The sequence below is a fragment of the Columba livia genome, chromosome 7 (assembly GCF_036013475.1).
Source record: "Columba livia isolate bColLiv1 breed racing homer chromosome 7, bColLiv1.pat.W.v2, whole genome shotgun sequence".
NCBI lineage: Eukaryota > Metazoa > Chordata > Aves > Columbiformes > Columbidae > Columba > Columba livia.
The window spans coordinates 7,423,591-7,437,848 of NC_088608.1; the positions used below are offsets into that span (position 1 = coordinate 7,423,591).

At 37.8% G+C, this 14,258-nt stretch overlaps 1 protein-coding gene across 4 annotated transcripts in view; it reads right to left on the reverse strand.

Moving 5' to 3' along the window:
* MGAT5 (alpha-1,6-mannosylglycoprotein 6-beta-N-acetylglucosaminyltransferase) overlaps positions 1 to 14,258 on the reverse strand; it is a 122,720-nt gene that overhangs the window by 20,662 nt on the left and 87,800 nt on the right. For all 4 annotated transcript variants that reach the window (XM_065069585.1, XM_065069582.1, XM_065069583.1 and 1 more), the window contains exon 12: positions 5,422 to 5,571. In XM_065069585.1, coding sequence (XP_064925657.1) covers positions 5,422 to 5,571 — 150 coding nt within the window. The remainder of the gene's footprint in view (positions 1 to 5,421; positions 5,572 to 14,258) is intronic.

The following is a 14,258-nucleotide window of genomic DNA, read 5'->3' on the forward strand; positions in this document are numbered from 1 at the left end:
AAAACTAAGGAATATCGTAATGGCCTCAAGAAAGTCGCATTCTATATGATTCGAAAAGCAACCATTAGAAAACATAGGTCACTTCTGTACCTCATTCTCATGATGCTCTAATTTGCCAGTCCTTTGAATTACATGCAGATTGTTATTTCCAGAAAGGCTGCAACAATCTGTGAAAGTACTTCCCGAAAGTATGTAACAAATGCTGTAATTCACTAATTGAAAAGGAAGGAGGAAAAAAAAAAAAGACACCAGTTTTCAGATACCAGTGAAGCAAGTGTCCATCCTTAGTACAGTTGAAGCTGTATGGAAGACAATGGTCTCTTCTACAAAAAGGTAATGATGTAGAACACTGTCTTGTGATATAAACGTACACTGTTGCTTCCATCACATAAAGTGCTGACTATGGCTTTTAGGGTACTCTCTTACCAGACGCTGTGTCTGGTAACAGTTCACCATGGAGAGGCATCTTCACCCTGGTCTTGCTTTGCTAGCTGCGGCAGAATTGCTATGCAGAATAGAATTCCTTTATGCTTTACTGGTTGATTAGTGCTTGAAAACATTTCAGTTTCTCTATGTGAGCATTTTTCTCACCTTTCAAATATTTTTGAAAGCCATTATTTTTCCTACAGTGCTTTAAGTGGGCATACGCCACAGTAAGCTCTGTGTGCCAACACCCCATATAGCACAATGATTACCAGGAGGAGTTTACAGTATAGAAGTACATCTAAAGGAGATAACAGCAAATAAATACAGATGTAAAATGATTGCGGTAACAGCAGCATGTGCTTTTTTAAAAAACGTTTCCTCGTTTGCAAGTTCTGCTACCCAGGTGTGTCTGCATGAATCAAAAAAGGGGATTTGTATCTACAATCTCACTTGGCCAACTCGTGTAAAGCAGGTGTTGAAACCCTTCGGCCGGAATACTTTGGTTTTGGTAAGAAAGGTTCCTCAGGAGCCTTTTCTGCCTTTGCAGTGAGCTGAACCACCGGTTTGGAATTTCAGGCTTCGGAGTTGGTCACCCAGCACCAGGGCAGCCAAGACACCATTCTTTTCTGATGATAATGCAAGGCAGTCCTTCCAGGGTGTAGTAGCTCAGTGGAAACTTCTCTGACGTGACAAGTGCTTCACAACCACTCCCATGAAAACACAGTGGGGTTTGGTTTTATTTTTTGGAAACCGCTCACTTTCAGTTGACACAAAGCAATTTATTTGTGGAATTTATGGCACCAGGTCAGACTCTTATTATAATGAGTACTTGAACAAAGAGTCTTTCTATATTATAGCCAAAAGTATAAACTAACGAGTGAATATTTTACTTCACTGACGGTAGTTCTGAGTAGCTGAATATTTAAGAGGAAAAATTCATATTCCAGAGACTAAATGCTTTAGTTCCATACATAGGATTGTTTATATTTCCCTCTCCCCTTCCTAAGATTACTGCACTTTATCTAATTTATTCTGTATTCCTCCTTACTGAACTTATATATTCTCTGCTGAACTACAGAAAGAGAAGTGTAACAAAGCCTGCTGTTAACTATCTTGATATACTTTTCTCATGAATATAAAATACTTTATAGAAAAGTCAATCCTTTTGTGATTGAAACAACTTTAGAATAGAATCACTAGGTAAATGGCTTTTCAGCTGCTTTTGTGAAGCGTGTGGAAGTGAAGAATATATTACTTCATAAAATGCAATATAAAAAAAATTGTTTTCCTATTTCTGCTATCCAACATTGCAACAGGATTTTTCCCCAACTATCTCAACAGGGTGTTACTCCTACTTTTATTAATCACCATTCAGAAACTGTAAATTCTACTTAATAAAAGAATTTGAATTCCCTCAAAGATCCACAGTGATTCAAAGCAAAAACTTGCATCTGAAACTTTGTTGAAAGGAGGAATATTTCTCAAGAATTCAGTGCTGGTTCTTCCAAGAGAATCTGCTCCAACTCCCCCAGCTGCCCACTGGGCAAGAAGCCAGGGAAGTTGGCAGGAAGGCTGCCAGCCCGCCTACCCTGCTTTCCTCTGATGTGATGAATGGCTGTACATCTTCTCATTAGGAACTGTTGACATGTCTCGTTTTTGTCGTGCACTACACAGCTGAACGAGCCATCAGGAATCTCAAGCAGCCCCCTCCTGCTTGGATAACGCACTTATTCTGAAATACATTGCTTTATAATACACACCAGAATGAAATGGCAGCTGCATGTTTTTAAGAATAACTGTGTCCTATACCAGCTACTGCAGGGAGACCAAATACTTTCTGGGAATGCAAAGCTCTGATTGTGAGTCATGACTGAGCTGTCATCTATTGGTATTTTGCAAATTTAAGGGCAAAATGAACTAGTGCAATGGAAACTGACACTTCTGAGTGCACCGAACTGTGTGATTCGTTTAATTATTATTTAGCTCTTTCTAAAAACTAGATCATTTGTCAGCTGACCTAGCAAAAACTTCCTAACACAATGTTGAAACCACAAGCAAGGAAAGACAATCCTTGGGTCTTAAAACATATGTTTAGGAAAAGAAAAATCTGAAAGTTTCTGGAAGCCTAAAGTTTGTTGCTTGGAGACAGCCAAGAGCAGACCTGGATGGTTCAGGCAAGCATTGCACCACAGATGTTACCAGCCCGCAGTCAGGGCTCTGATTATTCACATACTTTCAGCCCACTGATTGTCTAGTGACAAAACCCCATAACTAAATTCATTATGGGGCTCTCATCATGTTGCCTAGCGATTAAAGTGATTATGATTAAAAAGTGCCCCTGAACATCACTGGATGCGCGTGCAGACATACATGAGGCTCCTTGGGGCACAAAGCTCCCATTCAAGTCAGCTTGATTTTCATGGAAAACCTGCCCTGATTTCAGCAATTCAATCCATGATCCATTTGATATAAACACAAGTGACCCACACAGGCAGCAGATGGCCAGTAGAGACAGGTGCGTGGGGTTTTATGCTAAGTTACATTAGAGTATCACCTCTTGAAGGGTTTCAAAATCTGAAACTGTGAATGTACAGGCAACAAGAAGGCTTAGAGCAAGCGTGTCTGTTGATCAACACTGAAATGCAACCATATGCTAACACAGAACAGCCACTTTACCTATGACGTACTAAACATAAGCCAGCAAAAAACCCCACCCAGAACAACCCAAAAATCCACCTACAGCTGAAAAAGTCCAAACAAATTAGATGGTAAATCTCAGTTTCCACTTTCAGTCTCAGGATGATGCTGTTTCACTCTTTCTGTTCAACTAGATATATTGGAACAGGGTTAGACAGGAATAATAGCCAAACTTCATGATGCGGTAAGGCATACTTAATTTCATTTCTTTCGTTGCACTCCCATTTGCTTGGCAATAATCAGTATTAGGAGAAGCAGATGGACTCTTAACTGCTTATCATCATGTCAAAGTTTAGTTAGCCTGGCTTCATCATAAATAAATAATTACCTTAAAAGCAAAACAGCTTTTGTCATTTGCAAATCTGTTAAAAAAAGGTCAGAAAAGCCACAGGAAAATACTGTTTGCAGACTGAATAATAATAATAAAATATTAGGAAAGACTGTATGAAAAACATAACGTGATAAAAACATTTGCTTCCTGATACAGGGTTCAGAAATACATTGATGTGTTTCTCAGTACCATCTACTAAGAAATGCAGCAAATTCTCAAAGGACTTTCCCCAATGTTAGGAAGAAAAAAAATAACCAATGCACAACAATAGTATAGAAAATTAAAATCTAAAATGCTTGTTGGACTCTGAAAGCAGTACTGCACAGATCTGTGCTTTTCACTAAAACACCATTTGTGAAAACTAAGCAACTTACTGATTTCAGGAGAACTTCACAATCACAAGATAGTATCTTCCATCTGATATTATCAGTCAAAAACTGAGTGAACCTTCTTGTGTCACAAAGCCCATACAATAACCGCACTGTGCTGAGCTGCATAATATGTATGAATTAACTTGAATTTGTCCGAAATTCAATGTGTCCTTACGTTGCATCTTAGAGCACAGCAAATATAGCTAATAACAATTATCTACTTAATACTGAAAATCAAGCTTTTTAGTGCAACACATATGACAGATAAAAAATTAGAGAAAGACTTACTCAAACAAAACTATTATTATGAACTCTACTTTGTAAATTATAAGGACTTCCATAATTCTATAGGAACTCCCTTAGGTTATTTTACTATTTCAATGAATACAACACTTTTTTTTTCCCCCCAGAAATAAGTCACTGTTTGTGCTTGGGGTTATTACAATGTCAATATTCTTCCCACATTAGTACTATGATTAACCCAGTGATTTCATACTCCACACAGGCAAAAGCTGTGTAATCTCAGTATTATCTATGACGAAAATGTTGACTTTTTAATCTGCAACATTATGTCTATCTGTATGCATCAAGTACATACACACAGTGGTTGCCTCTAAAAAGTCATAATTTGCCAACAGCTGTCACACAGAGATGTCGAATTACCATCATTTCCCCAAATATTTCAAAAAGGAGATCTCTGCAGTCGTGTGGGAAGACTAGGACGTGCTTGCTTTTTCCTTTACTTTTCTTAATAGATTTTTCTGTAGAAGTGCACAGCAAGAAACTATCAACTATGGAGAGTAAGCAGCGACGTTCTACACATTTTGCTAATTTTAAACACACAAACCACTTCTTTCACCAACTGAAAATTATATATCCTATTGAAATGTAATCTACTAAAGTGTTTTAGTGTTGTGAAGATTAGGGAAACGGCACAGAAAACTTCACAAAGCATTCTAACGATGGGGACAAAAGTTTATTTTTTTCAATGTATATACTGTTCCTTATCTTGAGTTCCCTTGACCATAGAGCCAGACGCAAAGCACACCACAAAAAGCACGCTCTTTTGCTTGCTCTCTCTGCACGACTGAAGCAGAAGAAGGAACTAAATGGCAAACAAAGCGCTCGCCTTTCTTCTTTTCTCCCCCAGAGAGCAGGGTCGCTGCAGGTTGAAGTCACTGGTAGGGCAGAGTAAGCCGGTCTGCTGCACAGCTTGCAGATATTACCTGACTTTGACATGTAAAAGGCATGTAAAACAAACCACATTCACAGCTGATCATCTCCCTGAGCTGAATATCACATTTAAGAAAATAAAAAATGCTCTTATCCATGTTTCTCAAGCTTGAAGTTAAATGTGTTTGTGACTGCAGGTTGTCATCACAGTTTTCTAGGAACAGCTGTCAGTCCACAAAACACGGACATGATGAAAAACGTATTCCCCGCACACAGAAGACAACTTAAGCTCCTTCACATTTGGATGTTTGTTTTTCCAGTGCTTTTAAGTTAGGAGCTCATTTGTAGGAGGTGAAATGTGCTCACTTCAGATACTGTTTATCTGTAACTGGATTTGCCACTACTCCCTCTTGACAAACTTACCTTGGTTTCTCTCAGTAGAAACTGCAAATCTCGCCCACTGAGTATTCCGTGGTTTTTTACGTAGCCAGGAATATAAATAGTGCTTGTCCCGTGAACAGTTCCATGGACTTCCATATAGGTGTGGATGATGTCCAGATAAGCCTTCTTGTCCTGTAACAGCAATGAGAAAGTATTTTCAGTGTTTATACATTTCAAGCAATAAAGTTAATCAGAGCTGGTTTTTATCTCGTGTACCACAAAAGCCAGAAAGAGACATAGGTTCACTCATTCTTATATAATGTGTGATCTTTCATTACATTGTAAGTCTTGTTTTCTACTAGATTGGAAGAAAACTGCAGCTTTTTTATTCATAGTATAGGTATAAATACATCAAAACCAAGGTCCTGTTCATTTCTAATTGGACAAAAACCAAGTCACCATCTGGTAGCTGTAAATCCCAGCATGCGTACACAAAACTTGGCCTAAAAATACTAAGAAACTCATTTTGAAATTTAAAATTTAAAATATTTGCTCTGTTTTTGTCAGAGATGCAAAATAATTAGTTATTATCTTTTTTGTGAAGAAAAGAGTGAATCTCACCTTTACTAAGATGCACTCTTGCGAGCTGAATAACTAAATACATACCTTTAACTGAAAACCTAGTATCTGAGTGCTAGAGATACCTACAAATATTCCACTTACCTAAAGTTGCAAAGGCATTTTGGAAAAGACCAGAGAAGAGTAATGGCTTTATAGTGCTGCATTTAAAAAAAATTAAAAACAGTACACCATCCTAGTTTGCAAACAAGAATTACTTTAATTTTCAATGCCATATGTTTTTGGAGTTTTAAAGACTACTAGTATTCCAAAAGCAATTAGCTGTAGACTGTATTTACAGCCAGTATGCAGCACAGATCAGAGAGAGTTTCCCTCAATATTTGCACATAGTCTTAGTAACAGCTCTACAATGAGGCAACAAGTCTCTGTACTTCTTGGCAGCAAGAGATTTTTTAAGAATTCTACTTTCAGCCGCTATTTTTGTCATGTAAATTCTGTGCACTGTTCCCCCACAGTCCCGTGTGAAAGCTGGCCAACAATTTTACAGAAGTTCATCCGAAGGGCAAGTAGACCGGTGAAAATCCTGGCTTCACTAATCTTGGAGGAGCGAGAATGTATCAGGCCTTGGTGAATGAACGCTATCATTTCTTAAAATTTCCTTGCTAAATTACCTGTTTGTATACATTCAAATACAAAGGGTATTTAATGTCACATAACAACTGGCTTCTAGCTTTAACTTGCTCTACAGTGATACAGTTTGTGATGGAGCAGATTGCCCATCTCGTTATTAAATCACCCTGTTCTGGTAGCTATGCCATGGCTGCACCAATCAAAGTAAAGGGATCAATATGTAAAAATTTTAGTAATTAGTCTTCAAATCACGACAGTAAAAGCATGAAAAAACAACACACACAAGCTGGGAAAAATCTTTCATCCCCCAAAGGACAACCTTCTTTCTTTCAACCAAATGAAATTTTTAAAGAACAATTGGAACAGAGAGCAGCATCTTCCCTTTGTTCACTATACATAAAACAATTGTTCTTAATTTTGCTTTCTGAAGGAAATAAACCAAAAAAAGCTCAACCAAAAACTCAGAAAGCGTAATCCACAAAACAGTCACTCCTTTATTCCCTCACACAGTTTGAGTCAAAATCTACTGCTTTCATAATCATCCACAAAGTACCACAAAAATACCATTAGACCTTCTCCTGTATACAAATCGCACTAACATTTGTCTCCTTTCGCATTTAAGTTGTCCCAAATTTCCACATTCCTGTAGAAAAGTGTTATTTTGGATCACAGAAGTAAATCTTGTAATAAAAATCATCAGGGCATGTAATTTGATTCCTAACATTAAAATATTGAGTTAGAAAATGTAATAAGCATAAATATGGCATTTATAGATAGAAAGGCTGCAAATAAAGAAAGAAATGTTGATATTTTGTTTGCAAATCACATTCCTTCAAATGTTAATCCAATTCCTGAGTTTGCTTGCTTGGGTGCAGATATAAATAATTCTTGTAGCTTAAAACTTTTGACAGTAAACTCCAGATTTTCACTTTCTCCAAATGAATTCAAAGAGAAAAGATCATGGGCTGCTGGCTGCTGCAAATCTAGACTTCGAGCATGAAAAAACAGAAAACAAAAAACCAAATGATTTCTCCTCAGAATCAAAATGGAAGAGCAATCAGGAGTAACAGTCACACAAACCTGTTCTGAAACAATTTTTCAGCAGCTAAAATAAACATGTCATTCAGGAAAGTACTTTTTGTTGATCATTGACTGCAGAACTGTTATTACTGTTCATCAATTATTTCCACCTACTTTTAAAAGCATCACGATAAGTCCTTTCTCATCAAAGACATCAAATGACAACTGGTTGATAAAGTCTTTCCCTAGGACAATGTTGACATGAAGCAACAGTCTGAAGGGCTGAAATTTTAAGTTTGGTGGGTGAAAAACTTTAGTATAAAAGCTACAAAAAACCATGGTAGAAACATGATGTACTAAGAACTAAACTCTGCTTTTAGTCTTCTTGATGTGGTAGATGGCAGTAATTAACAACTCTGTCATCAGTTTGTCAGCCTGAGGTTATCACAATATTTTGCAATTTGAGACCATTCATGTCCTCTCACAGAACACCAGAAATTCAGCACTGAATGAAATGAAGCACCACACACACAGAACTACAGGACAAGTACATTACAGAAGAGCTGGATTCAGAGTCCTAAACGGGTTTATGGGTTGAAAGTTCAAACTGCAATATGCATGTCAAATATCCCATTTAGCCAGTCTCATTTTCTTACATTGAAAAAGTCAAAAGGCAATGGTTTTATAAAGCTTGACAAACGTAACTCAGAAAAGTAAGAAATAGGATCGACCTTTGTATATATCCTAAATATATACTGTTAAGTTTAGAAGTCCTAACATCTGGGTATCTATTTGCAAAAGCAACAAGTGCAAGATAAGCCAAAATCCAGTTTATATTCAATATATGACAATTGAGATCGTGACACAAACATAAGATTAGAAAATCTCTCTTGTCGAGAAGCATCACACTCTCAAAGACACCCTGAATAATGAAAATCTTGTCTACTGGGGAACCATAAGAGATTTCAATGTACAACAATGTCAAGAGAGTTAAACAGATACAGTGGTAAATCCCAAGGAGTAGATGATGTCTCCTGGAGCTAAAGTATGAAACTTTCAAATTGCTAACCACAGAGTACTTAATGCAGAGTATTGACTTGACAAATGGATGTGGAAGGGATTCGTGATTAGCAAGTGTGACTTCTACGCCAAACAATTTATATGAAACTTAAATAAAGTCTTAACTATATGATCATATAAAACCAAGAAAATTACAGTAGTCAATTCTTTCTGTAGAAGGAAATCCACACCAAATTGGTAGTGTTCCCCAAAAAAGCCAATCACCATGTAGAAATTCTTTAAAAGTTCTTAAAGAAACTAAGTCTCTTCAGGACAGAAGAGAATCAGCCTTATGAATGAACAGTCATCATGTGAAAGAGAACACAGAAGTGGCAAAGTGTGCAGTGAATACGTACTATTCAGAGTAGCAAACCTGAAGCTAAATTCAAAATACTGCAGAAAAAAAGTCACAATACTGAACACTTGGCGTTGTAAAGTTTTGAAAAAGCCCCCTCAGTAATCTAAGGGATGGAGTGACTAGGAAACAGAATGACTGATAAATTCAATTTAAATAAACACAGTGATGCATGTGTTGAAAACCAGTCCTAACTTCACATACGAATAACAGACCTGAGCTTACCAACGTCACCCAAGGATGAAGACTTTACATCATGATAAAATATTATTATGGTCCATGAAAAAAATCGGTCCATTGTTCAGTAGCAGTCAGTCCACCCACCAAACAAGTAAATGGTAGGAATTGTTTGGAAAGGAATAAATAATGAGAATATCATTGAACTGTTCTATAAAGACACAGTTTTCTCCCTCCTTGAACACTGTTGCGGTTCTGGTCCCTTTCTTAAAGAAGTAGCCAAGACACCGGCTGTGGTTCTGATCGGACTAAGAGGGATCCAAGCTACAGAACAATTTCCATTGTTACATACAGAAATCTGTAACAAATTCATTAATGATTCTTCAGCTTGGAAAACACAACTTGGCAGAATATGAAAGAGGTTTACAAACCGTAACTGTCATAAAGATCATGGACAGAGACTGGCTATTCATAACGTCCTGATACAAAGGAAGCCAAACAAAGCCAGTAGGGAGCATGTTCAAAAACCCACAAAGCTGATGGGTCCTCCCAAAATGCATCAGAGGTTTGAAGGACTCTGGGACAGAGAATGTTGTGGAGGCAAGACAGTTTGCAAAGGTTCATGTTCAGTCAAGTGCTCTGAAGGCAGCTCTCAGCGACATTTCAAGAGTTTGTCTACAGGCAGTTTACCAATAGACAAACAGATTCAGAAAAGTGCCTGAGCTGAAAAAAGCTGGAAAGAGAAAGAATACGCAAAGGACGTATTAGATAACCTTGCCATGCTTTTGCTCTTCCCTAAATGCCTCTTTGCTAGGCACCTACCACATATGCCTGCACAAAATATGCACCAGCCTGCACATTATATATATAACATTTATTTGCATGTATATATAATCTTTGCACAAAGAATGAATAAAACATCTCAGTAAAGACTTGAGTTCTTCAAGATCTGCCAGAAATCCTGCTTATTCAGTTCCCTATCCTCATCTTCATTTCATTCATCACTTCTTGCAGTTCCTCATCCATGATTTTTTTTTAATCTCTTTTTTAAACTCAGGTTTTTGAAAGATTTGACAATTCCTTTGTCATGTAATGCACACTAACCTCCAACCAGGAATCTCCTGCCCTTTGAATGGAAATTTCCAGAACTAACAATGAGACATACCTGTGTACTCTAAGTGCTGAAGCAGGAAAGTGCAGGGGTATAGAAGAAAATAGGAAGTGAGACCAAAGGAGAAAAAGGTTGTGTTGGTTTTGTGATAATCAAATACTAGTAGGTGATTGTGCTAATTGGTATTGTAAGACCTCACTAATTTATTTTGCAGCTGCAGAGTTCTGCAAAAAGAGAAGCTGGTCACCAACCTGTCTGAAAGGTACATATTCATGGAAACCATTTTTTCTTTCTTTCTTCATAAAAAATGAAACTCTAATTTTCATAATAAATGTTGAAGAATAAGCCTCCAACAATGTACACACATGTATACTTGTTTACCGCACTGATAGCTGCTCGTTTGCTTTGATTTACTTGGTTTTTTGAGCCATACTTCTTTCAGATGCAAATGGTGAATTTCAGAAACGTTGCTAAATGGAAGTATCTGCCTCATTTCAATTTGTTATGTGGCACAAAGCAGGACAGTGCTCCTGGTGCCAGCAAACAGGGTAAGTTTTGATCAATAGATAAGCCCACAGTGCTGCTGCGAATTTGGAGGAAGACAAAATAAGAACACCATGAGTGTGCTGATCACATGGGAGAGAAAAGGTGAGAAGGATCTTTTCTCCCTTGTGTTTCTTTTAGCTTAAAAAAAATGAAATGAAATGTTCAGCCAAAGTATGTTGCTAAATATGAAGCACAAAAACAATCAGAAGGAAGGGAAAGGCAACGCTGCCAGCAGTGAGACACTGATCTGTGCACATAACAGAACTATGCCTAGAAGTACAATTTTTCCTCTCTAACTTCTTTCCATTTTCATCCTCCCACTCCATGCAAGAGGGCATATGACAGGGAAATTACGTATGTCACGTGGAGCTATAAAGGCCGTTAGTAAGGACGGCCTTCGTTATGTACTTTCCCATTGAGAAGTAGCTGAGCGCAACTATTTCCCATCTCCAGTTCTTCAAAACCTGTTATGCCTCAAAGAAAAATCCCCATTTTGTCAAGTGGCATTAGTAACAAACTCACACATTATTTTGCTTTTAAATATATAAGTATTTTTAAGGCAACTCCAATACACTATAATAAAATCTACTGACGCAATCATCATGTTACGCATTGATGGTTATTATCTGATACAAGCAAAATTCTGACTTCTCTTGCAGCAACCCCAAAAAAAGAAATAGCAAATAGGATAAAATGCATCTTGATGCTTTTTTCTTTCTAGGATTAAGAGTAGAAGTATTGGAATAGAATGACAGGAAGTTGCAAGAAAAAGACTAAAGAAAATACGCCAAAACTAAGCTAGGACAACATGAAAGGCCTCGAGCATTCCCTTTCAATTGAAGTGTTCTGTAATTAAAGCTAATTGTGATAATGGAGAGCATTATGGGTTTTTTCATATATTTTTTCCACATTTTATTCATTCCTTCTTTTTCAATTAGGCACAGAGAGGCCCCTCCTTAATACTGCCAGAAACCCCAGACAAAACCCCAAACCTTTGATTACAACAAACGCATCCAAAACTTGGCACATGTTGCCCTTGATAGCTCACTTCTAAGGATGATCTTTAGGAATGAAGCTAAATTCTTTAGAGCCTCCTATTTGCAATCTGCAACCCACTTATGACCGATTTAGTTATGAGAGGGAAGAAAACAAGATGTTTTTCTTACAGTCTCTGTAGTTTACACCCCCCAGCGAGATGGACCCAGCCTTCCCCTCTGTAACACGGGATGAACAACACTGGTTGCAGGCCATGGGCTGACATTTTTTTCTGTATTCAGCAGAGCTGACAGAATTCATCACTTTATTCCACCCCTCTTACTTGTCACATTCAAACCAGAGTTTAGCCCCATTGAATGATACAGGATGACAGAACAGTGTCTGTAAGCAATTCATCATTCTCTAGCCACAAGAACCTGGTCAGTGTACACAGTTTAAGTGAGCTAGCCTCACCAACTCTGCCTGGCCATGCAGCAGAGCTGGAATATACAGCTTGGCTAGCTGGTCAGGTGCATAAGAAGACCCATGTCCATAGCTCTTATATAAAAATCATGATGGCAGTTAGCTATTCAAGTGCCACCTCCAGGGAAAAAAGGTCCTGTGCATACCTCAGTTCCATTTTAACCAGCTTGGTTTAAAATTAAACAATTATTTGCAACTGCTATCCCCCGAAGGGAATGCTCTCTCTGCACTGTGCTGCTTCTCTAACGACTGATCAGACCCAGCAGTAACGTGTATTCTGGGGAGATTACACTTTTTGTTAATTGGCCGTGTTCAACACAAAGAAAAGTAGCAGGATAAATAGATTAGTCTGGTTCTGTACAAGCCATGGTGGCAGATGAAAAGAGCACTGAACAGGGAAAATGAAGGAAACATGAAATAAGCAAATTACACAGACACGAGATTAGTTCAGGCTTTCTGTTGATCACAAGAATTGGATTTTATCACTCCAGATAAGACATCCCACACTGTCACCGACTCAAAGTCTATCTGCAGCAATTACACTTTATGTATCAGAGCATATGGGCATGACTGCAGTTACAGGCTGCAAGTTACAGTTTTAATGTGCTTGACGTTACAAGCATACAGTAAGAATTTTAATATGGCCGGGTACTAAGTCACACATTTTGGAAGACAAATACAGGCAATACTGATAGAAACGGAGCAGTTACTTGAGCAGCAGTAGTTCCAAGAAATGATACTAGGGTCTTGGCTGAGAAGTTGTCTAAACATGGGTTCCTAATGGTGAAAAGAGGATATGCCTAACAAGGCATACAGTATTTGTTTGATTTGGTGATGGTATGGCCCATGTGCCCTTTGCTAACATTCACATTTCAAGAGGAATGTGAATAATCTTGAAAAGGTTCAGAGAAAACAGACTCGTGAGAACACTTGAGGATTAGAAAGCACAAAGATCTCAGTGGTTTGGCATATGCAGGCTTTTTGGGAGAGAACTATGGGTTAACTTTGACCTCAACCTATTTATTCCTACAGGGAGACAGAACAGAACCATCATCAGTCCAGTAAACAAAATCTGTAACTGCTACTAAGGCTGGAATTCATCATCTGGAAATCTGTACTAGAAATAATGCAAAGTCTTAAGAGAGAAGGCAATTATTTGAGGATTTTATGAGAGGAAATAGTGTGCTTTCCACCATGTGCTATTTAAAAATCAAGACTGGATCTGCTTTTCCAAAAAGTCATGTTTTTGTCTTAATCAGCCAATGAATATTCTGAGTGTCATACAGAATCTCAGACTAGGCAATCACAAATCTCTCCTCTGGGCATATAAGCTATTAATACATATTTCTGAATTCACAAAGACTGAATAAACCGAGAAATATATATATATATATCTGTCAGTGAAAAAAAACCTGGTGACTAAGTAACTATCTTGTTCCTTAAATCTAACTAGTATTCAACAGGTTGTTCTGCTGATGTGCACTACAAATCAGGTCAGGAAATACAGATGATTATTACATGCAAGTGTTCCTGAGAGACTGATAATGAGATCAGGAACTAAAAGTACAAGAGGCTCTGCTAGAAAAGACTCGAATGCAGGGATCCCGGCTCTGCTCCAGCATTCTGCAGACAGAACAGACTGCAGACAGGGGCATAATAAGTCGTTCTATACCACGAGCCACACACAGTAACTGTCACAGTATTTACTATGACGTAAAGTAAAATTTTCTGTTAAGACAAAAATTACATGGCTTAGTGCAATAAGCCCAAATATAAATCTGAGAAATCACAATTGAACACAAACGCCTAATATACATATTCTCAGCATAGTAGCCAAGAGGCATTCAGCTCTACCTTTATGCTACCACTGGCAACAGTCTCCCATTTCTCTTAAGCTTTTGTTTTGTATTTGTCTCACAGATGGACCATTTACTTGTAGCTATC